The sequence below is a fragment of the Procambarus clarkii genome, chromosome 44 (genome assembly GCF_040958095.1).
Source record: "Procambarus clarkii isolate CNS0578487 chromosome 44, FALCON_Pclarkii_2.0, whole genome shotgun sequence".
NCBI classification, from domain to species: domain Eukaryota; kingdom Metazoa; phylum Arthropoda; class Malacostraca; order Decapoda; family Cambaridae; genus Procambarus; species Procambarus clarkii.
In genome coordinates, this window is record NC_091193.1 from 23,013,670 (window position 1) to 23,039,309 (window position 25,640).

The 25,640-nt window shown below is 39.0% G+C and overlaps 1 protein-coding gene across 2 annotated transcripts; it reads right to left on the reverse strand.

Annotated features, from left to right (window-relative positions):
- Positions 1-897: 897 nt before the first annotated feature.
- On the reverse strand, positions 898-21,798 carry LOC123745394 (arylsulfatase I). 2 transcript variants are annotated; one of them, XR_006771326.2, is made up of 12 exons: positions 21,697-21,798; positions 18,485-18,627; positions 16,699-16,862; positions 15,119-15,222; positions 10,930-11,039; positions 9,019-9,080; positions 8,049-8,153; positions 6,308-6,491; positions 3,953-4,247; positions 3,746-3,822; positions 2,759-3,127; positions 898-2,548 (listed from the first exon to the last, which is right to left on the reverse strand). XR_006771326.2 is itself a non-coding variant. In XM_045725906.2 (11 exons), the coding sequence occupies exons 2-11, from the start codon at positions 18,591-18,593 to the stop codon at positions 2,925-2,927; spliced, it is 1,413 nt and encodes a 470-aa protein (XP_045581862.2). In that variant the 5' UTR covers positions 18,594-18,627; positions 21,697-21,798; the 3' UTR covers positions 898-2,924. The 2 variants fall into 2 exon arrangements, 1 of the variants encoding a protein (XP_045581862.2); XM_045725906.2 differs by having other exon boundaries at positions 898-3,127.
- Between the last annotated feature and the right edge of the window lie 3,842 nt (positions 21,799-25,640).

Here is a 25,640-nt window from a genome sequence, read left to right on the forward strand (position 1 = left end):
TTTTATTTTCTTCTCCGAGGCTATGGGTCCCCACATTGGCACCAGAGGTGGTACCCAAAAAAAAAAAAAAAAAATATATATATATATATATATATATATATATATATATATATGTCGTACCTAGTAGCCAGAACGCACTTCTCAGCCTACTATTCAAGGCCCGATTTGCCTAATAAGCCAAGTTTTCCTGAATTAATATATTTTCTCTAATTTTTTTCTTATCAAATGATAAAGCTACCCATTTCATTACGTATGAGGTCAATTTTTTTTTATTGGAGTTAAAATTAACGTAGATATATGACCGAACCTAACCAACCCTACCTAACCTAACCTAACCTATCTTTATAGGTTAGGTTAGGTTAGGTAGCCGAAAAAGTTAGGTTAGGTTAGGTTAGGTAGGTTAGGTAGCCGAAAAACAACTAATTCATGAAAACTTGGCTTATTAGGCAAATTGGGCCTTGCATAGTAGGCATAGAAGTGCGTTCTGGCTACTAGGTACGACATATATATATATATATATATATATATATATATATATATATATATATATATATACAAACGCCTACATACAAAAATCATATGAACGCAAAACCATGTCTTAGATCACAACCTTACAATAAATACTAATATATATACATACATATATATATATATATATATATATATATATATATATATATATATATATAAATATATATATATATATATATATATATATATATATATATATATATATATATATATATATATATATTGTGACGGGAAAGTGTTGGAGTGTTGGTGTTCGGCAGTCCTCCAATGGCAGGTGTCAATGCCTGGTCACACTTACAAAAAAAAGATAGACTGCTTGCCTGTTGTCTGTGGTAAGTTAGAGGGAGGAACACGTAAAACACAAAGTATGAACAATGAAACTTTAATATATTTACTTTAAACATAAATGAAAATAAAGACAAATCTCGGGTAAATGACTAGTGCAATAAAATGACAAAGATAAATGCAAAAACACAATAGATTAAATATTATAATGGTGAAATGGTGCTGAAAATATCGGCTTTAGCTGAGACCTCCCTTAGTATACGAAAGCCAGAGAGCTTAGTATGCCAGAGAGAGATGTCAACTCTAAGAGCACAAAGAATATTCTGAAGTTGATGGCTGGTCAGGCTCAGACGTCGACTCATGTAGATGGCGCTGAGGTGCAGGTGCGCGGTTGGCGAGTCACCAATCAGGAGCAGGCAGGCTGGGATGGGTAGTTTGCTGGATGACGACGAGCTGGCATGGAAGGTGTGTGGAGTAGGGGGGATCTTGGGTACGTTTTGCCTCCTGGTCAAAACGTTTTGTGCTACTGGTGACGTATCTTGAATGTAGCATCTTGTACTTGTAGAATTGATGCAACTTGAAGTAGGGAAGAGCAGGCTCAATCTCTCTTGAAAGAGATTATCGTCACAATATATATATATATATATATATATATATATATATATATATATATATATATATATATATATATATATATATATATATATATATATATATATTCGGGAAGAGGTCTTGGACCCCTACTTCCCTCTCTCTTTTTTAATAGTCTATATAGTCATAATTATAGCTTTAAGTATTCAATGAATAAAGTTTTTGACATTTTTCCCTTCTCCTTACCTAACATTTACCTAACATCATTTGTGCAGCATATTTTTATTTTATGTCTCACCCAGATTTAATTTCAAAATAAAACCAAACTAAATAAATTAGAAATGGGTATGAGTAGCTAAGGTACACTCTTACTACTAGGTGAACAGGGGCATTTGGTAGTAGTAAATGATCCCATCAGGCAGGGCTCATCACCTTCTCTCTTATTTCATGTTCACCAGTGTTTATTTACTTAATAACTATGGGTATAATATCTTGCTATTATAAAACTAATTCTACTATCATAAAAGACATATTTACTTTAAGTTTCAAGCAGAGAATACATATATAACTAACATGAAGGACTCCTCTTCACTAGATTCAATTTTTTTAATCTTTTGTTTATGTTCCAAAATCTTAAAATCGATCCCAGTGTTATGTAGTAGAGAAAAATTGAGTTATATCCAGTTTACGTAAAGCTACGAGTGGTCGAAACCACACTTCGATCCCGGAATGAACTTACGAAGGTTTTTCCACTTAGTGTAGCTACCTGAATACCGCCGTAGCCGCCACGAAGGCGCTAAGAAGGAAAACATTCGTAGCTAAGAAGAAAAACCTTCGTAAGTACCTTCCTGAATCCGGCCCCGTTACTGGCCATGATTTATCAAGCACTTAAATTACAAAACCTATACATCTTTCCTCAATCATGACGACTTAATTTCTATTTATCAAACAATTTACGAGCTGGGAAACGCAGCGAGGTCGATCTCAAGGTAATAACCCAAGGTTATTATTGCTATAGAAGAGTTCGTAGTACTTCGGGACGCTTACTTTGTTGAATAACTGTCATCTAGGCGGCCATGTTTGGGGAAGATGTACATGATGAAGCTTGATGAGTCCCTCCCATGTCCCGTCAGTGCTGGAACTGTGTGTTCATGTCTAAGTGAACATATTACTTATTAAGTTTTAAGGCATTTTATCTGACTAGAGACGACGGTTTGGGACATTTATCATATCAAAAATAAAATAATTATAAATATGCAACAATTATTTTTACAATCAAATAAATACGCTGATATACAAAAAATCTTGGTAAAGGCAAAAGATAAACAAAATATAAATTCACATTTTTTACCTAATATCCCAGGCATTAATCCAATATAATTCTCTTCTCAAAATGGTAGAGACATGAGGCAGACGCTCGTAGTGGAGAGAAGGGGCAGCACAGTGCTGCTCCAGGAGGCACCATTTATGCTTCCTACAAGAGACAGACTCCTCACAAGTATATATTTCATCAACATTCAAGCGAGTAGTGCTTCAGGTGAAAGGGGGTCACACCAGCCTGGAGTCCAAACGCCGCCGTAGTTGACGGGGTCGGAGTCCGGGTCGGCGTCCGGTACATCTACGGGTAGTAGACTCGGCAGCTCCGCCAGGAGGAGAGCCTCTAGCTCCAGGGCCACCTGCCACTCCACCTCCAACAGGTTGTGTTCCTCGTTAGGGTCAGCTGTTGGTCATGGTGACATGCTTAAGTTACTCTCCACTTTAACCCCGTGCCTATAACTACATTATAGTAGCAATATATAATAAACAGTTACCGCGTATCCATTATGTAACCACTTTAACTTATCCACTGTATTGTTTATTGCATGAATGAGTTATTATTTATTATTATTATTACTATAATTAACAACACAAAGACTGAGAAAATCATTTTGGAGCAATTAGGTGACTTGAAGCAGCGTTCTGATGACTTCCAGACACTTGCTTTAATCATCTCTGACACGTTGATTACAGCAAATGTCTGGGAGTCGCCACAACGCTGCTTCTAGTACCATAATTGCTCCAAAATGATTTTTTCCTTATTATTATTATTATTATTATTATTATTATTATTATTATTATTATTATTATTATTATTATTAAAACAAAATCTGTATTAAATCTGCATAACTTTTCATAAAATTGTGAGTTGAGTATTTTAATTAATACAAGTGTTGGTAGGGTGATCAAGACGTGTGTGGACCTATACGCTGCAGGACACAATACGAAATATATTACAAATGGCGTCCTGCAAGGTTAATGTATATAACATAATAAGTATAATTGTTGTGGTGGTTCTTACCCCAGATATTGTATAAGAAAGAAGATGTGTCGTTAGTGTCGTCGCTGACTCCCTTCAGGTACTTGAGGTCTCCGACTCTGACGGAGGAAGGAGAGATGTGTGCAACACTTGTGTTAGTTGCACACTGACTACCCACCGAAACATTTAACACACCATATGTCACTAATTCCATCTCGAAACTGATGCGGTGTTCATGAATCAACTCACCTGATGGCTCCTTCGATACTGTTGTCACTGTTAACGTTAAGGTTATAGATGAACTTGCTCCTGGGCGAGGGCACAGTTCCGGTTCTCAGTGCGTCCCACTGGTTGTAACCATCGTTACTGGGCAGCTCCGTGGCTCCTGCGATGGCCAGGAAGGTGTTGAACCAGTCAGTGACGTGCAGGAGGCCTTCGTGCACCCTGGGAGTGTTCTCCAGAAGTGGACCATGTATGAAGGCAGCTCCCCGGGTGCCGCCCTCCCACAGCGTCATCTTGCTCCCCTTCAACGGGTAGTTGCTCGCTGTCAGGGCAGATCAAGCGGAGGTGAACTGCTAGTTCTCCAACCAGTAATAGCAGATGGCTCCAGTGTGTTGCTAACCCGACAATATTAAAGCAAAATGAATGTTTAAAACTGATGTAATATAACAAATCAGCCCATCCTCCTGTTATGACAGTACTTATAGTAACGAGGAGGACCATCACACACAGAGATCACAATAACGTGATGCATCAAATAAATAAATCCACAAGGGCCGTGACGAGGATTCGAACCTGCGTCCGGGAGCATCCCAGACACTGCCTTAATCGACTGAGCTACTAATGAAGGGTTTCAACCCTTTTACCCTGTCGTAGCTCAGTCGATTAAGGCAGTGTCTGGGATGCTCCCGGACGCAGGTTCGAATCCTCGTCACGGCCCTTGTGGATTTGTTCGAGGAGGACCATGGTATATATACCGCCGTACAACGACATGAGAAGGAAGAAATCGGCACTTTTGAGTTGGACAAACTTTATTATTTATTTATATATACAAGAGTTGTTACATTCTTGTAGAGCCACTAGTACGCGTAGCGCTTCAACCGGAAAACTTTTCTACTTATGTTGCAATCACAAACAAAACTAACCTAATCCTAATAGGCCTAACACTATTATTTGAGCTATTATTATATTATAATATAACACTATTATAGACCTAAGTATATATATATATATATTTGAGGTCTAATATAGTACATATGTGTGCTATACTAGGCCTAGGAATATTTGTTTTTTAGCCAAAAAAAATTCCGACTCTAAAGTACAAAATTCTACTAGCTAATTGCTTAGAACGGCAATCTGTACTATGTGCACATGGTTACAAAAACTACTATCTAATCAGGAGAACTGGTTGAACAAATTATAAACTTGCGAACCATATAAAATACTCCCCCAAAATAGGTAACGAAGTTTCTGTATTATAACTCATAACTAGATGTATAAATGTATTATTTATGACTAAGGATACGTTTAAATAATTGGTAGTGGGTCAAAATTTGGAACATCCTCTGTCCAGTAGGCTATTGCAGACGTGATTATTATACATTACAAAGTTTCTTAAGTTACCGTACACTGGTGTTCTAAAGTTACCGTACACTGGTGTTCTAAAGTTACCGTACACTGGTGTCCTAAAGTTACCGTACAGTGGTGTTCTTAAGTTACCGTACACTGGTGTTCTAAAGTTACCGTACACTGGTGTTCTAAAGTTACCGTACACTGGTGTTCTAAAGTTACCGTACACTGGTGTTCTAAAGTTACCGTACACTGGTGTTCTAAAGTTACCGTACACTGGTGTCCTAAAGCTACCGTACACTGGTGTTCTAAAGTTACCGTACAGTGGTGTTCTAAAGTTACCGTACACAGGTGTCCTAAAGCTACCGTACACTGGTGTTCTAAAGTTACCGTACAATGGTGTTCTAAAGTTACCGTACACTGGTGTCCTAAAGCTACCGTACACTGGTGTTCTTAAGTTACCGTACACTGGTGTTCTAATATTACCGTACACTGGTGTTCTAAAGTTACCGTACACTGGTGTTCTAAAGTTACCGTACAATGGTGTTCTAAAGTTACCGTACACTGGTGTTCTAAAGATACCGTACACTGGCATTCTAAAGTTACCGTACACTGGTGTTCTAAAGTTACCGTATACTGGTGTTCTAAAGTTACCGTACACTGGTGTTCTAAAGTTACCGTACACTGGTGTTCTAAAGTTACCGTATACTGGTGTTCTAAAGGTACCGTACACTGGCATTCTAAAGTTACCGTACACTGGTGTTCTAAAGTTACCGTATACTGGTGTTCTAAAGTTACCGTACACTGGTGTTCTAAAGTTACCGTACACTGGTGTTCTAAAGTTACCGTATACTGGTGTTCTAAAGGTACCGTATACTGGTGTTCTAAAGGTACCGTATACTGGTGTTCTAAAGTTACCGTATACTGGTGTTCTAAAGGTACCGTACACTGGCATTCTAAAGTTACCGTACACTGGTGTTCTAAAGGTACCGTATACTGGTGTTCTAAAGGTACCGTACGGTGGTGTATTCTTACCTCCAATTTTCGTTCCGCCGTTGTCGGTGCTGAAGACAATGAGAGTGTTCTGATAGTGGCCGGAGGCCTTGAGGGCCTCCACGACACGCCCCACCTGCTCGTCCAGCACCGTCACCATGGCCAGCACAGTCTGGCGATTAGGGTCAGCCTCGTCAGGGTAGTAGGCCAGGTACTCCTCCGGAACCTGAAGGCAAAATTGTGTTTGCTTGTAGCCGTGTAAACCTGAGATAGTGTGGCCCAGGAGCTACCACCTCCTGGAATACTATCGTCCTAAAATATTTACTAAAGAAACTAGAATTCCTGAAGTACAAGAAGCCTAATAGTAGTAATTTTTACAGGAACAGGTTTTCCTAAATTTACACTTAAAGATTTAATATAATTTAATTAATTTGCCACTTAACAGTGGAAAACAGATGTACAATTTGAATGTTATTTTGTGTTTATAACGGACAAATTTAAAATTAATGTGTATAAATTGTAGAGTCGAGCTAGGCTCCGAGTCCCACCTTCAGAACGTTTGTAGATTAATGAAATGTATTCACGTTTGTATCATATTTAATTGAAAATGTTGTTGCAAGTTAGCTTAAACGACTTCTACGCCTAAGCTATTACACTTATTGACGGCTCTAACGTTGAAAAACTTCTTTTTGACATCTGTGACTCATTTGGTATCCTGCTGATCTGAAACTCTTACTTGCCAGATGTAATAGGACCCATGAGCACCACATCAGAAATAAATATATCTTTGATATCCCCAGAGTCAGACTAAATCTGTGCAAACACTCCATGCAAATAAAAAAACCCAGAACTTACTTCCTAATGAATTAAAAACTTGTCCAACCTATGGTTTATTCAGAAGTAAAACCAAAAAGTATCTTCTACCTTGTGCCTCAAACTCACAGTGTGTTCGCAACCCTTTCACCTACTTTTAAAACTGAAGATATGCAACTTTACCAGTATAATCAATACCATAAATTGTTACAGTATTGTAGTTATTATATTGAAAGGAAATTCTGCTAGAATGCACCTATTAATTACTCTTATTTTTCTATGTTAGACTAAGGCCCGAATCGCTACGCGTGTTAGTGACTTTACAAGAATTAAGAACACCAATGTTATGTACTCTCATAACCCAATGTACCTTCATGTATATAAATAAATACATAAATAAATAAATTAATTAATAAATAAATTTGTATCTAGTCCCATCTGTGCCCCTCGCTCTATTGTTCTTAGCTTTGAACTCTCTTTGAACTTTGAACTCTGCTTTGTCTAATATCTCATTTGTCTTTAGAATCTGACGTGTCGTAATCATGTCTCCTCTATTCTTCTTCTCCATGAGGGCAAGGTTCATTGTCCTCAGTCTTTCCTTGTAGATCAAATGTGAGTGTATGTGTTTATGGTATATATTCATCTATTTGCTCCTGCAAAATCAAGCTTCGGCTCTTGGGCCCTGCTTTTTCTTGAATGATAAGTGTCCACGCTGTATACGTTCGTACTAACAAACATCGATGTATGAGCATTAGTTAATATATAAATATTATTTAGTTATTAAGTCATTGATTATTAACAAGTCCCCAAAAAATCAAACTGAGGTATGACATTATGTTAAACTAATATCGAAGAGCCTATAAACATGAAAAATTTCAATATGGAATTGAATTATGGAACGTGAGAGTATTTTTATACATAGGAAACATAGAAATTGATAAATAAATACTATTATATACTTTTCACCTACCACCAACGGTGTGTGGACGTTCTGCATGGCAAGGTAGAGAAAGAAGGGGCTGGTTGGGTCATGGTGATTCTCAATGATCTCCACGGCCCGGTCACCAAACAGGAACTGGGGAGAGAATTGGTGAAGATAAATCATAAGAAACTCGGGTCACAGAGTCTACCTCCATCTAAGTATTAGCACTACAGAGCGGTGCTGTATATGACACAGGCAGTGACATCTAGTGAGGGATATGAACAACGGATGCTCATCCTGGAAGTGTCGACAAATGCTTCTATTATGGCAGTGTGAAACTCTGTTGCAAAACTCTTGCAAACTACTTTGGAATAATTTAGCAAAGTTGTGAGAATAATAGAACAAAGTTGTAGTTGTGAGAATAATAGTATAAACTTGTGAGAATAATTTAGCAAAGTTTAGTGAATAATTTGCTCTTGTGATTTTACAAATACACACACACACACACATGCATACACACACACACACACACACACACACACACACACACACACACACACACACACACACACACACACACACATACACACACACACACACACACACACACACACACACACACACACACACACACACACACACACACACATACACACACACACACACACACACACACACACACACACACACACACACACACACACACACACACTCACACACACACATGCAAGCATGATGGACTCACATGGTTGATACAGTTACAAGCATGATGGACTCCCATGATGGCTACAGTTACAAGCATGATGGACTCCCATGATGGCTACAGTTACAAGCATGATGGACTCCCATGATGGCTACAGTTACAAGCATGATGGACTCCCATGATGGCTACAGTTACAAGCATGATGGACTCCCATGATGGCTACAGTTACAAGCATGATGGACTCCCATGATGGCTACAGTTACAGACGAGGTGAAGGAGACAGACGGCAATAAGTGAGAGAGGGAAGACACTCACGGCAGAATAGGTCCCATTAGCCTCGTACGCCACAGCCTCCTGGTCCCGGAAGTCATATCCGTCTGCACACGGGAGACACAACAACCGACCAACAAATCAATTTCAATTTCTTTATTATGCACCCCATACCCATCCCTGGGGCGGTGGTGGGAGGGGTTAGAGGCACATAATGGATTATAGAGCTGGTAATAAACATATTCCTGGTTCAAAGCATGCAACACTGAGAGGTCACTGTCAGGTATTCAAATTCAAATTTGAATTTGAAAGCATGGTAGCCTGCAACACTGAGAAGTCACTGTCAAGTATCTGCGAGGTTTGCAGGAACAACACAGTGTACAGAGATATCGCTCAGTGAATGTGATGTGGCGGGAACTATTGTGAAGGAAGTAATATACTTTGACAGTAGTAGCCACAGTGTCTGTACATGTTAGTCATCACACATCACTCAGAGGAAATGTTTTGTTTAGTCGGGTGATATCGTGCTCTTCAGTACTTGTAGATCACCGTAGACTTGTGTTATATTATGCTTATGTTCATGTTGTTTTATTTAGTCTATGTGGGGTTTTATTTGTAGCACTATGTGGGTGACCTGACTCACATACTCTACCACACTATGTGGGTGACCTGACTCACATACTCTACCACACTATGTGGGTGACCTGACTCACATACTCTACCACACTATGTGGGTGACCTGACTCACATACTCTACCACACTATGTGGGTGACCTGACTCACATACTCTACCACACTATGTGGGTGACCTGACTCACATACTCTACCACACTATGTGGGTGACCTGACTCACATACTCTACCACACTATGTGGGTGACCTGACTCACATACTCTACCACACTATGTGGGTGACCTGACTCACATACTCTACCACACTATGTGGGTGACCTGACTCACATACTCTACCACACTATGTGGGTGACCTGACTCACATACTCTACCACACTATGTGGATGACCTGACTCGCATACTCTACCACACTATGTGCGTGACCTGACTCGCATAATCTACCACACTATGTGCGTGACCTGACTCGCATACTCTAAACCCACTATGTGGGTGACCTGACTCGCATACTCTACCACACTATGTGGGTGACCTGACTCGCATACTCTACCACACTATGTGGGTGACCTGACTCGCATACTCTACCACACTATGTGGGTGACCTGACTCACATACTCTACCACACTATGTGGGTGACCTGACTCACATACTCTACCACACTATGTGGGTGACCTGACTCACATACTCTACCACACTATGTGGGTGACCTGACTCACATACTCTACCACACTATGTGGATGACCTGACTCGCATACTCTACCACACTATGTGCGTGACCTGACTCGCATACTCTACCACACTATGTGCGTGACCTGACTCGCATACTCTAAACCCACTATGTGGGTGACCTGACTCACATACTCTACCACACTATGTGGGTGACCTGACTCACATACTCTACCACACTATGTGGGTGACCTGACTCACATACTCTACCACACTATGTGGGTGACCTGACTCACATACTCTACCACACTATGTGGGTGACCTGACTCACATACTCTACCACACTATGTGGGTGACCTGACTCACATACTCTACCACACTATGTGGGTGACCTGACTCACATACTCTACCACACTATGTGGGTGACCTGACTCACATACTCTACCACACTATGTGGGTGACCTGACTCACATACTCTACCACACTATGTGGGTGACCTGACTCGCATACTCTACCACACTATGTGGATGACCTGACTCACATACTCTACCATACTTTGTGGGTGACGTTAATCAAATAATAAATTAATATTAAATTAATAATAAATATGTGTGGAATAAAGGAATCCGGGCATACATGAAAATGGAGAAATTAAACCTAACTCTTTTCAGTATGCGAGAAGTAGGTCTCGACGCCACCATAAAACCCGTAGAAGGTGTCGAAGCCTCGGTGGGTCGGTGTGTAGGACCAATCACAGAAGCCCAGATGCCACCTGTAAAGATAGATAAAGGCTGCTTTCAATGCCTTGGTGATTACATATACACTGATTATATATAAGTGATATATATCAATAATATCTTTCAGGACTCTTTCCTCCATTGTATAATATAAAAAAGGTGACAAATTGATCGGCGTTACAAAAAAGACCAGAGAGCGAAAAGCTTCTTGTTCCAGCGCCTCAGTGTCGCGATGCAGAGGGGAAATGCCTGTTGCATCTTGGGCACGAGTCCAACTTCAGAGGAATTCGAAGAAGTGTTTAACTTGCAACAGTGATCGAATGTCCATGACATTTATTAAGGTATCCCCCTTGGTGGGTTTTTCATTTTACTTTTATTGGTTGTGTTGTCCATGTGTCAAGGCCACAATTTGTAATCATGTAACCCTTGTACAATAAAGTATATATATATACTTTCATGCATATGCCCTTTCATATCCATGCCCGAAACGCTTTGCGTAATAGTGGCTTTAGGCATTGTATGTACTAGCTCTACCTATAAGTCAACCAATCTTTGTAAAAATTTCTTGTATGTATGTACCTTACCTAAATAAACATTTTATTTTATATATATATATATATATATATATATATATATATATATATATATATATATATATATATATATATATATATATATATGCAAACAAGCCTGAATGGTCCCCAGGAGTTTTCAGTCATATATATATATATATATATATATATATATATATATATATATATATATATATATATATATATATATATATATATATATATATATATATATATATTATTGTACAAGGGTTACATGATTACAAATTGTGGCCTTGACACATCAAATCAAATCAAATCAAATCAAATCAAATCAAATCAAATGTTTATTTAGGTAAGGTACATACATACAAGAGATTTTACAAAGAGTGATGGATTTATAGATAGGGCTAGTACATACAATGCCTAAAGCCACTATTACGCAAAGCGTTTCGGGCATGAAAAACTTAAATGACTAAAGCTTAATACTAATTGAGCATAAAGAATAAAATGAAAACATGGAATGAAAACATAGCTGAAAAAGCAGCACAAATACAATTCTGTCGACAAACAGCGCTCTTTAAAAAAAACAGACATTGGTTGACAATAGAGGGGTAAGGTAGGTTACAGGGAATTTATTAGGTATAGCTTCGTTTTTATCTTAAACTGGTTGAGAGAGGTACAGTCTTTAACATGGTTGGGAAGGTCATTCCACAATCTGGGTCCTTGATTTGTAGAGCATTTCTAGTTTGATTAAGTCGTACTCTAGGAATATCAAAACTGTATTTATTTCTGGTGTGGTGCTCATGGGTTCTGTTACAACCTTCTATGAAGCTTTTGAGGTTAGGATTGGCACTACAGTTTAGCGTTTTATATATGTATAATACACATGAGAGAATGTGCAGTGACTTAATGTCTAACATATTCAGAGATTTGAGTAGGGGTACCGAGTGATGTCTGGGGCCAGAGTTGGATATTGTCCTAATAACAGCTTTGTGTTGAGTAATTAGAGGACGTAAATGATTTTGGGTAGTAGAACCCCAAGCACAAATACCATAGTTGAGATATGGATAGATGAGAGAGTAATAGAGAGTCACCAGGGCAGGGCGGGGTACATGCACAACACGTGTCAAGCACAACTCCTAAATCTGGGTATAAACTGTCACGTTGTGTCCAGACCAAGTGAGATGGCTCGGAAAGTGGAGTTGGAGATCCTGTTGGACGACATATTCGACCTCGAGACACAAAAGAAGGTCACCACCAAAGACACCTCACAAGCAGAACTTATTGCGGAAGGAGGAAAGAATCGAGGCAATTACAGAAGCACCATACTGTCCCCCTGCTCAAAGCGGCAGCTAAGAGCCTTCGTGAGAACAAGGAGATAATCGTCAGGAGAGGTGACAAGTCGCCAATATACGTCATTCTTAAAAAAGATGAATATCTGGACAAAATGAACCTCATTCTCTCTGACCAAACTAAATTCCAAAGGGTAACGAAGGACACTACAGCCGAATTGAAAGCAAAGGTCAACAAATTGATTGAAACTGTGAACGCCAAGAAATCCGGACTCCACCTGCCAAAGATTATTGGGGAATATAAGCCTGGATACGCGTATGGAAATGTCAAGACACATAAGCCTGGAAACCCACTTCGGCCAATCATCAGCCAGATACCCTCACCCACGTACAGACTGGCGAAGCGACTCAATGGCTTGCTGACTCCTTATGTCCCTTGCACCTTCAGTCTGAAGTCTCCAAAGGAATTTGTTGACTTACTGCGGGGAACAGGGCCACAGGGATAAGAGCCTCGTTGGACGTAGAATCACTGTTTACCAACGTACCTGTGGATGAAACAATCGGGATGATAGCGGACAGAGTGTATCGTGATCCGGCCTGTCCTCCTCTTGACATACCAGAAAACATTCTAAGGAAACTACTCCAAGCTTGTACTAAAGAGGCACCCTTCTTGAGCCCGGATGGGCACATGTATAAGCAAGTAGATCGGGTCGCCATGGGTTCTCCCCTAGGTGTCCTGTTTGCGAACTTCTACATGGGTACCATCGAACAAAAGGTCTTAGTCGACATGAACTTGAAACCGGCCATATACTGCAGGTACGTTGACGACATTTTTACACAGGTACCTGATGTCAGACATCTGCAGGAGCTGAAGGAGGCATTTGAGCGGAATTCTGTGTTGCGTTTCACTTACGAGATGGAGAAGGATGGGAAGCTGCCCTTTCTAGATGTAACAGTCATGGAAAGGAGCGGAGGTTTCCACACTGCAGTCTACACTAAGGAAACAAACATAGGAATGTGCCTCAATGCCAACAGTAACTGCCCAGACAGGTACAAGAGGAGTGTCTTAACGCTTATGTCGACCGTGCTCTCAGCCACAGCTCAGGATGGAAGCAAGTCGATGAAGAACTCTGTAGGGTAAGGCAGGTCCTAGTCAACAACGGCTTCTCCAATGATTTCGTTGAAGACATCATAAGAAGGAAGGTGAAACGCCATGCAACCTCTGAAGAGACAACTAACACAACACCTGTACCCCCTATTAGACTATTTTACAGGAACTTCTTTTCCACAGCTCATAAAATGGAGGAAAGGGTCCTGAAAGATATTGTTAATAGAAACGTTATCCCTACAGACAAAAATCAGAAGATACAATTGACGATCTACTATAAAACCAAGAAAACGGCCAACCTACTCATGAGAAACTCTCCAGACACAAAGCAGAACGCTTTAAAAGAGACCAATGTCGTCTATGCCTTCAAATGCCCTCTTGGGGACTGTAAGCCTCAAAGAATTGAGTATATAGGCAAAACAACAACATCTCTTTCCAGGCGATTAACGATGCATAAGCAACAGGGCTCCATTAAGGAACATATAATCTCTTCCCACAACCAGACCATCACCAGAGAAGTCTTAACAAAAAACACGGAAATCATCGATAGATACAGCAATAGCAGGCGACTTGATATCTGCGAGGCACTACACATTAAGAAGTCGACACCAGCAATCAACAGCCAATTAATGCAGAACTATATTCTACCCACTTCAAGACTCTGCACCAATATAGAAGCATCAAGAAATATGGGCCAATAGGCCCTTTGCAGTTACTTCCATTCTTCCCTTTAACTTACAAAATATTATACCCATTGTTTCGTGTTCTGTCTTGTGTTGAAAGTTTGTTTTCACCTCATCCAAAACTGTTGTAACATATCACCTCACCCAAATGCAGGTATAAAATCGAAGCTGTTTGAACTCTAGTTATAGTTGTGTGTGTGTAAACTAAAGTCTTTGAAAATGTAATAAGTTATTACGAAACACGTTCAAGTGTCGCATCAGACTAGAAATAAAAATGAATTTTGGAGAATTGATTTTTCAGTTACCATCAACAGTGAAAAGAAATATAAGAAATATTGAGGAAATTCGTGTTAGAATAATTAATCTTACTTTTTCGGTCATATTTAATAATATATATTATATATATATATATATATATATATATATATATATATATATATATATATATATATATATAATACAATTTATGAAACTTACTTTCCAACCGCATGCGTCGCATAACCTAGTTGAGCCAGCGTCTCTGGGAAGATTGTCTTCTCCAAGGTGAGGCCTGTCGGGTCAGAGTGTGCTAGAGGTCTTCCCTGTGTCAGTGAAGGTCAGACAATGTTAACATTTGTATAATGAAAACTGTAATATTAAGTGTGTAATTACGTGGTCTAAATCATTCTCGTATGTACTTGGTTATACTTTAAACCAAAACTGCTAGAGCAGCATATAGATTAGTGGAGTAATAAAGAACTGATGCATTTTAGAATCTATCGGTTACTTGACAGTACTTAAATAATATTTGTATTAATTGCCTTAGAGCAGGAAATAGAAATGAACAAAACTTTGTGCATTTGTCAAGCATTGTGTCGTCCACTGTAGGAAGATGGCGGATAATAGCATTGTATACGGACAGATTATGTGTCAACTCATCCTCATAGAATATTAGCAGTGTGGGTCCTGACACAACGTGTATTTTAGCAACCTGTCATCCAAAAATTATGGCACTTATACCTAGGGTTGCAATGTACAAAATATGTACTCTCGAAGACGGGGAACCTTACCAGACCCAGACACCGGAAGGATTGACAAAGGGTGTAGAAATAGCCTAAGCTACGCTATCCCTTTGAGATGTATTTTTTCTTGTCTTAATAAACATACTTGAACTTGATATGCACTCTTATACCACGAATGTTTAAGCTGTGTTCTAATTAATTTTAAAGGAGGCAAGAAACACTGAAACAGACTAACTATAAACCTAACATGACCTGTTCTAGACCTTTAGTAAGCAATCTTAGTTCTAACACGTGCAATATTAGGCTTAACTAGCCTAAGATTAGTATAGCATATATATGGTATGTGACATATATATAGACTAGTATAGCATATATATGGTATGTGACATATATATAGATTAGTATAGCATATATATGCTATGCTAGTCACAAGAAAAGTTAAGTCTGGATGTGGCCTTCTTGCCTGAGCACTCTGCAAAATGAATAGTGCAAAACGTGAATTTTTCTTGGGTATAACAGTCCATATTTTGTACGTCCGTCCATAATAACTATATTTAGATACTACCATTCTTGGAGGACAGACTTAAACACACGTTGTCTAGCTTAATTATTAAGTACCGTATATATACAGTCAGACTCAAAGCACCACCGTACTGATAGGCTCAAAGTACTGTGCTATCAGACTCAAGGTACCAAAATGCCGTACTGTTATTTACTTGAATTTACCTGAGGGGCCACTAATACTAGTGGCCTCGACGAGGACAGGAAGCCGGCGGCTTGTCAAAGGTCCTTCCATTTGCTCTGATGATATTTTTTCAGTTGTTTTTAAAATAATCTTAGATTATTTATTATTTTATATTATCTTATATTATAATTGTTATAATCCAAGGTGTTTTGCTGACCCCAAAACACCGCGTGTGATTAGTGCCGTTATACAAAATACCAATATATACAAAGTAGGCCAAGTATTCGTACTCTATGTAACATCTGTATAAATAAAATTTTAATTATTATATTTATGAGAGAAATGGTTATAATGATCAGTTAGTGACTTGCCTGTCTGCCCATGCGGAATGGGTAGAAGCCAGTCATGAAGGCGGAGCGGGAGGGTGTACAGAGCGGCTGGACGTAGCTCTGCTCCAGCATCACCCCGCTCTCCACCAGCTCCTGCATGTTGGGGGTCACTACCTCCTCGTTATGCCACGAGACATCATGCCACCCTGCAACACGGTAAGCTGACTCTCAGGAGGCAGCCCGTCCTCGTACACAAAGACCAAAGCCCATTCCAAGCACCCATCAAACACCTTGTTTATAAATGATAAACAGTTTACAATCAACTCACAACTGATGACGTTCGATCAAGTACTTTGCTAGCGACTTTTGTTTGAACCACATCGCTGTAAATGCTTCACCAACGTAATACAAATACAAATAATCGACAACAGAACCTAAACACCTAACCTAACCTAACCTGTGCTTATATATATGCACAATATGCTAATATATTATAATATTAATTTATATTAGAGGAAATTCCCGTTTTGAATGAACAGCATGTTACAATTTATGAATGCGTCTATGGGGTCGACCGCTGGATGGAATGGACTTGAGTCGAGGACGGGTTGGAAATAGTTGGGGCTTTTCCTTTCACCTCATGCCCCTGTCCACCTAGCTGTAAGTAGGTACCTAGGAATTAGTTCGACCCGGGGGGGGGGGGACCTCAGTATTAGCCTAACATGTACTATACGTGTTGACCAGACCACACACTAGAAGGTGAAGGGACGACGACGTTTCGGTCCGTCCTGGACCATTCTCAAGTCGATTGAGAATGGTCCAGGACGTCCCTTCACCTTCTAGTGTGTGGTCTGGTCAACATACGTCAGCCACGTTACTGTGATTCATCGCTTGCATGTACTATATGTATTACCTGACTTCCTGTCCCCCGACACAATGAATTATTAAATACAACAATATTAATTTATATTTGAGAAAACTCTTATTTGGAAGGAACAGAATGATAAAACTGATGAATCCGTCTTTGGGGTCGACCGCTGGATGGAATGGACTTGGCTTGAGGACGGATTGCAGGAAGAAGCTCTAATCCAATATGACTATGTAGCACTTGGAAGATGCATTTGTTTACACGGAGACAGACGACCTCTAACTCCTATTAGCAAGCTGGCGGGAGCTCTCCCGTGCCATACCTCATGATAGATCTTACCCACTAATTTCTCTAGAATACGACCCGCTAATAGTTTAATAACCAGGTGCCTAATTACTGCTCAGTGAACAGAGGCGTACAGTTAAGGATTGGCGCCTAGTCACTTCCCCGCCCAGGATACGAACCTGGACCAAATCGCTCCCGAAGTTCAGGGTGGTGAGTTACCACCAAGACACCAGGGACTACGGACGGACTGAGGGAACGGTGCCCTAACACTTGAATCATCGGTAATCAAACGCCGATCCTGTATTCTTACAGGATCAGCGCACACTTACACATACACACACGTGTGTGTGTGTGTTTGTTCTTGTCTACTTGTTACCTAGATGTATTTCCAGAGGTCAAGTTTCTGCTCCTGGGAGTCCCACTTATGAGGCCGTGAGACGCGGCCCTCCTCTTGTTACGGCGATGTTTAAAGCTGCGGATGATGTTACCCTCAACATCCTCCCCCTATAAAATATCTTGAATAACTGCCAATACCATGAAAAAGTTGCTTTACTGATACTAGTCCACTGAGGAATTTCCCTAGATCATCAGTAGGGGACTCCACCATGGCATTAGCAATGAACTCATCCAGGTCGTCAGTAATGGACTCTCCAATACCAAAAGTAATGGACTCACCCAGGTCATCAGCGAAGATGAAGACAATATTGGGAGCAGCAGCAGCAGCAGCAGCAGCCAGGGCCAGGCACGACGCTGCTGTGAGACACATCAACCAACTGTGACACATTACAGGATCTTCCTCCTCACCTTGTTCAGCGTCTCTGTAACACACAACACACTGATTTACTCGCGAAATTCTCGACTGAAAACAAATAATATTCCAACTAAGAAACATTCCTGTAGGCCTACTAACTTGTGCTAGGCAAGAATACGGCAATATCCAGACTAGCAAGTGCTTTGGCAGTGTTCCAATGACTAGCAAGTGCTTTGACAGTGTTCCAAAGCCTAGCAAGTACTTTGGCAGTGTTCCAAGCCTAGCAAGTACTTTGACAGTGTTCCAAAGCCTAGCAAGGATTCAGACAGCATTCTACATTAAACAAACCAGGTGAACGCCAAGGCATGGAGAACACACATAGTGAACGCAGACAATACAAACGCAAATAGTTTTAGCTATGTTGATCAACCCGGCCTCGTAATAGCACGTCGCATTTTGACGTATACTCTACCCTAAGGCCAAAAACTGTCGTACTAGAAAATGGTAGCGGGTTGCGAAATTGACATAATGTCCCGTTTTCTGTTTGGGGTCCTTGGTTAGGTTAGGATAAGCCTATTTTAGTGCGACAGTTTCTTGACGTTGGGAACGCTCGCGAGAGCAGGCTGGTTGACAATCGAGTTATTTTTAGCACACATATAATAATAATAATAATAATAATAATAATAATAATAATAATAATAATAATAATAATAATAATAATAATAATAATAATAATAATGACAATAACAATAATAATAGAAAGAATAATAATTATAATAATATAATTCATTGTGTCGGGAGAATACAGCTTCATATCTCGAGCCTAAAAAATCTGCCGTAGTTTATTTTAATGCACTAGTCAAAGTAAACAAAGTATAAAGATAATTAACTCAAAATAATGGGAAGTGAACATACTTTATTACAAATAAACGGTCCAGGTACATAAAACACTTTATTAAATTTAATATATATATATATATATATATATATATATATATATATATATATATATATATATATATATATATATATAAATATATAAATATATATATATATATATATTATATATATTATATATTTATATATTATATAAATATATAATGTGTATATATACATATATACACACACTAGGAGAGGTACCTGGCGGTGCCCGAGATAGTCGGTGTCTTCCCCGACCCCCATTCTCCCATCTCCCCTTTGACCCCTCCATCCCCATGGCACCCCTTGTCCCCCCTCATTCCCCTGGTCCACCTTTCCCGTCTCTCACATTTATTATTAAGAACCACCGAAACAATATGGCCATGGGAGACATCTCCCGTCACGCAGGGTGCAGCCGCACCTCCACAAATCTCCAGTATCATCTATTGATACTGGTAATGGCTCACAAGGGCCACCACTTACGGGCTATTCATGCCCGTGCCACCTTTTGGGTGGCTTAATCTTCATCAATCAATCATCAAACAATATGGGTCTCTTATTCCCCCTTTCTTATTATATATAATATAAGGGAGCAATGAAACTACTGTATGGATCGAAATAATTTTGTATGGCGAGAAACTCTCAGGGCTCAACCAATATTTCACACTTCACCAAAACTGAATCTGTGAGAAATGGATGGATAATTAATTGGTGTCAATAATTACTAATATTTCTTAAATCATTTAACTTAGGTTTACCCCAACCAGCCTGTGTCCGTCTCGCACCCCAGACCACTCCCCCTACACATTTGTGTAAGGCTGGCACCAAGTGTCTGGCCTCCAGCTTTACACAGACACGAAGAGACAGACAATTTCTCTTGTATAGATATGTGAAAGGAGTTGGGGTCTAAGCTAATCGAAACAACTAGAGACCCCAGAGCTGCCAGTTTTCTTTTTCAGCGCCTTAGTGTGGCAATCCAGAGAGGAAATGCTCACTGCATCCATGGTTCGTGCCCGCCATCTGAGGAGCTGGAGGAGCTATTCAACTTATGACAAGCAGCCTTGTACCCTGTATGTAATCAATATTGTAACTTTTTTTGTGTAATGACATTTTCAAATAAAGTTAGATAAATATACACACTTAACAAAAGAATAGGGGTGGTAGGAGAAGAAAATATCAAAGTGTTCAGTGAGGATCCAAAAGGTCTTCTCTGAGTACTCTTTATTTTCTTCTCTGAGGCTATGGGTCCCTACATTTGCACCAGAGGTGGTACCCCTTCTAGGTTATATATATATATATATATATATATATATATATATATATATATATATATATATATATATATATATATATATATATATATATATATATGTCGTACCTAGTAGCCAGAACGCACTTCTCAGCCTACTATGCAAGGCCCGATTTGCCGAATAAGCCAAGTTTTCATGAATTAATGTTTTTTCGACTACCTAACCTACCTAACCTAACCTAACCTAACTTTTTCGGCTACCTAACCTAATCTAACCTATAAAGATAGGTTAGGTTAGATTAGGTAAGGTTGGTTAGGTTCGGTCATATATCTACGTTAATTTTAACTCCAATATAAAAAAATTGACCTCATACATTATGAAATGGGTATCTTTATTATTTCATGAGAAAAAAACTAGAGAAAATATATTAATTCAGGAAAACTTGGCTTATTAGGCAAATCGGGCCTTGCATAATAGGCTGAGAAGTGCGTTCTGGCTACTAGGTACGACATATATATATATATATATATATATATATATATATATATATATATATATATATATATATATATATATATATATATATATATATATATATATATATATATATATATATATATATATATATATATATATATATATAGACGGCACATGGGCTGTGAATGTTCTTAAGTCGGTGGTGAAGTGTCACCTCTCACAGTGCACAGTTACAAACCCATTAAGATATCAACTTAGATTCAACAGAGCAGAAGAAGTTGTTAAACACATGGGACAAAATCTTACTGAAGCGACCATACGAATCATAAATACTCATACTCCGCCCAAGTAAAACAGAAACAAGTAACACTTAGTGGGCCAGCCAGAGGCTTAGGGCCCTGCAAATAACAATAATAATAATAATAATAATAACTGGCACACAAAGCCAGTAAGACACATAAGCGTTCTGGGCAACATTGACAATAACTCACAGTAAATATAATTGAACAAGTGGGTCCAGGAACCACCACACATCAGGGGAGACGCAGTAGTTGTGAGGCTGTCTGCCGCCCGCAGGTTGTATGTGCGCAACAATATACCAAACAGCTGCGGCAATTCCCATTGTCGGCGATAGGGAGCCTGTATGTATATATATATATATATATATATATATATATATATATATATATATATATATATATATATATATATATATATATATATGTGTGTGTGCATTGAAGTTCCTGAAGGAATTGGGGGACAAATTGATCAGCGCTACAAAAGACCAGAGAGCAAAAAGTTTCTTGTTCCAGCGCCTCAGTGTTGCGATTCAGAGGGGAAATGCCTGTTGCGTCTTGGGCACTAGTCCAACTTCAGAGGAATTCGAAGAAGTGTTTGACTTGCAACAATGATCGAACCCGTCTGTGACATTCATCAATGTTTCCCATTGTTGTGTTTTTCAAGAGATCCATAACCTTTAATCACCTTTTTGCATTATTATTTTTGTATCAACCCATGTATATCTTGTAACCATCAAATGCATAATAAAGCACAAAAAATAAAAAAGGAAGGGGGTGGTAGGAGAAAAGCACACAGAAACTGTATTGGAGGGGATCTAAACATTCCCTCTAATGCGTTATGCGTGGTTTCCTCCGAGGCTATGGGTCCCCCTTCTTCCAGATAGAGGTGGTACTCCCTTCCATTTAAAATATATATATATATATATATATATATATATATATATATATATATATATATATATATATATATATATATATATATATATATATATATACTGATCTATCTATCCATCTTGCATGCTGACCAAGATGTTGACTAGACCTAGAATCAGTTCACTTAAAGATATAATCACTGGAGCACTAACTCTGGACACAAGAGCCTCCAATAGCAACAGGTGGACCCAGTGTGCGATAAACACCATCAATACATTCGATATAACAAACACAGTCACTAAGAAGAGTGTCGACGAAATACATGCAGACTTTGTTATGCAAGCCCCTTGGGAATCTCCGCCAGCAGACTTTAAGATTATGGTTATTGAAGGAAAAAAAGAACCAGACAAATCCTCATCTGCTACGTAACATTGCACAGATGCATATAGAAGCAAACTTGGCATCCGACAGCTTCACTTACTTCACAGATGGATCAGTAGACCAGCAGGGACAAGAAACCAGAGCTGCAGTTAAAGCAGGAAACTCTGTAAATAGTTTACAGTCTCCGTGGTGTAGTGGTAAGACACTCGCCTGGCGTTCCGCGAGCGCTATGTCATGGGTTCGTATCCTGGCCGGGGAGGATTTACTGGGCGCAATTCCTTAACTGTAGCCTCTGTTTAACGCAACAGTAAAATGTGTACTTGGATGAAAAAACGATTCTTCGCGGCGGGGGATCGTATTCCAGGGACCTGCCCGAAACGCTACGCGTACTAGTGGCTGTACAAGAATGTAACAACTCTTGTATATATCTCAAAAATGGGAGTTCGACTTTACAAACAGAGATGCTAGCCATTCAAAAGGCTTTAGAACATGTTCTTGCTCAACACCAACAACATGTTATCATACATACAGATTCGAGAACCGCCATTGAAACCTTGCAACAAGAACACATATGTGATAACATACATCTGATCACAAATGTCATATCATTAATGCAAACACTCAAACGACAAGGCCGACGGGTACTTATCAACTGGGTGCCAAGTCATGTGGGAATAATAGGAAATGACATTGCACACGAAGCTGCAAAACTTGCAACTAAGAGAAGAAATGTTGACATTTACATACCACAGAGTCTATCACAGATTAAGAAAGTAATTAGAAACAGAGCAATGCAAAAGATGTACAGTGACCACAACACAGCAGTTGCAACATCAGGATCTGCGGGTTGGTACAAGAATTCAACCAACTACGAACCACTTAGTTTGATGAAAGAGAGCAGTAGAGCAACAGAAATACATTTACATCGCATCAGGCTTGGATACCCATGTGCATGGGAAATAGGCTTACAGGTTCCGGAAGATGAGAGGAAATGTCAGCACTGTGGAGAAATGCCCGACAGACCATAGGAACATATTCTAACATAGTGCACAGTTACAGCCACAACAGACCATTGGAACATTATCTAACACAGTGCACAGTTACAAATCCATTAAGATTTCAACTTAGATTCAACAGAGCAGAAGAAGTTGTTAAACACATGGGACAAAATCTTACTGAAGCGACCATACGAGTCATAAATACTCATACTCCGCCCAAGTAAAACAGAAACAAGCAACACTTAGAGGGCCAGCCAGAGGCTTAGGGCCCGCGCAGGAATATCCCTGCAAAAAAAAAAAAAAATCTATCCATCTATGTTCATATGACATACATCTGTCCATCTGACTGTCCGTTCCGTGGTGTGAAATACTACAAAAACAAAACTTAACTCTTACTCTGATCAAGAGCTCTGGCCTGAGAAACCTATGAAGCTGTAGAACCGTCTGTTATATGTAAGTACTGGAAAATTATTGCCAGCAGGAAATTTATGTTAATTTTCCCAAGATGTATAGTGGTGCATATTACTACAATTTTTTTTAAGTTTGTTTTGAAAATATTTAGTATGTAGCTGGCGGGCAGTGCCAAAAAATCGTTGTGGGGGGTCTGAATGTGGCACTTGCATTCAAATTCAATTTCTTATTCAAAAGAATGTGTGTACAAAGAACATAAGAGTAAGTGTACAATTGTGGGGACAGTAGTTACATAAACTAATGAAGCCACTAATGGCACTGTTGTTCCCTTTTGAATTCTGACGCCCGCGGCCAGCCCAAGCTCATCATACCGTACACTTTGCCAATTTAGGTGAGGCTAACCGCAGCCGTGTGGCCTCCAACTTTGGAGGCCACACGATATAGATGTATAGAATTATATCTACCAGCCCATCCTCCTCTTTTCGTAATGCTTTTAATAACGACGAGGACCATAGTATATATACTGAAGTATAACAAAATTAGAAAGTAAAAATCGGGACTATTGGGATGGACAATCCGGAAATCTATTTTCTACTTATGTCGCAAAGACAAACTATACTAGCCTAACCTTCCTAGGCCTAATACACGATATCTGAAGCCTAATATAGTACATATGTGTGTGTGCTATACTTGGCCTAGGAATATTTAGGTATGTTTTTAGCTTAATTTCTTCCGATTTTATAAAGTGAATAGTACAAAGTTCTGCTATTTAATTGCTTAGAACGGCAATCTTTGTACTATGGTGCTCAGTTACAAGAACTACTATCTTTACGAACAGGAGAATAGGTTGCATATACATACATACACATACATACATACATACATACATACATACATACATACATACATACATTCATACATACATACATACATACATACATACATACATACATACATACATACATACATACATTCATACATACATACATTCATACATACATACATTCATACATACATACATACATACATACATACATATATACATACATACATACATACATACATACATACATACATACATACATACATTCATACATACATACATACATTCATACATACATACATTCATACATACATACATACATACATACATACATACATACATACATACATACATACATACATACATACATACATACATTCATACATACATACACTTGTTTTGTTTATTATTAGATATTTTCGAAGAACACATCTCTGGTTCCCACAATAAATGCATTGCTAAATGGGAACAACCTTGAAGTTTTGGGAATAAGACCAGCTGTCGCAAATACACTTTAGGTCTGATACATGTTCACACTGATTATTGATAGATATGTAAAGAACGATAGCCAGTAGACACATGAGATTGAATGAAACTACAGATAGCCTATTGGCTCATACCTGAGGCAATCGATCCCCAACCCATCCCCT